The sequence below is a fragment of the Bombus impatiens genome, unplaced genomic scaffold (assembly GCF_000188095.3).
Source record: "Bombus impatiens unplaced genomic scaffold, BIMP_2.2 scf_2222, whole genome shotgun sequence".
Taxonomy (NCBI): Eukaryota; Metazoa; Arthropoda; class Insecta; order Hymenoptera; family Apidae; genus Bombus; species Bombus impatiens.
Genome location: NT_178641.1, coordinates 1,323,208 through 1,323,861, shown reverse-complemented (window position 1 = coordinate 1,323,861; position 654 = coordinate 1,323,208). Strand labels below are relative to the sequence as shown.

The 654-nt window shown below is 58.0% G+C and overlaps 2 protein-coding genes across 2 annotated transcripts in view; both read left to right on the top strand.

Moving 5' to 3' along the window:
* The first annotated feature begins 6 nt into the window (after positions 1-6).
* Positions 7-392, top strand: LOC117152453 (protein tiptop-like). Its single transcript, XM_033324314.1, has one exon. It carries the CDS (start codon positions 142-144, stop codon positions 385-387), a length of 246 nt encoding a protein of 81 aa, XP_033180205.1. The 5' UTR covers positions 7-141; the 3' UTR covers positions 388-392.
* Positions 392-654, top strand: part of LOC117152454 (protein tiptop-like) — a 520-nt gene continuing 257 nt past the window's right edge. The window contains exon 1 of the mRNA XM_033324315.1: positions 392-654. Within this exon, the coding sequence (XP_033180206.1) occupies positions 477-654 (178 nt within the window). The 5' untranslated portion in view covers positions 392-476.

Here is a 654-nt window from a genome sequence, read left to right as displayed (position 1 = left end):
CTCGGCAAACACGCCGGTCGTATAACGTGCGAGAAATGCGGCGAGAAGATCGAGACGACCATCTTCGTCGATCATATACGCCAGTGTATCGGAGCGGGCACCGTGGGCGCGAATCAGCGAAACTTCTTGAAGAACGCGTTGATGTCGAATCACCTACCGGCCACGTTACCGCCGACCGAGACCGGCAGGAAGCTGGTCAGGGGTCAGGACGTTTGGCTGGGGAAGGGAGCCGAGCAGACCAGGCAGATTCTCAAGTGTATGTGGTGCGGTCAGAGTTTCCGCTCTCTCGCCGAGATGACGTCGCACATGCAGCAGACGCAACATTACACCAACATCATCTCCCAGGAGCAGATTAGACCACTGGTAGTTCCTCGCCATCCGTATTGAACGCCATCGAGAAACTGATCGAGAAGAGCTTCGATTCTCGCGTGAGGCACGGTACACCGGGTCTGCATCACGCTCAACCCGGAGCCCCGATGGGTACGAGCATCTTGAAGCGGCTGGGCATCGACGAGAGCGTCGATTACACGAAACCGTTGGTCGATCCACAGACGATGAACCTTCTCCGGTCTTATCAGCAGCAACATCAGCACCAGCAGCAGCAGCAACACTACGCGACAAGTACGGCCGCGCGGCGGGAACGCAGCGGAAGCG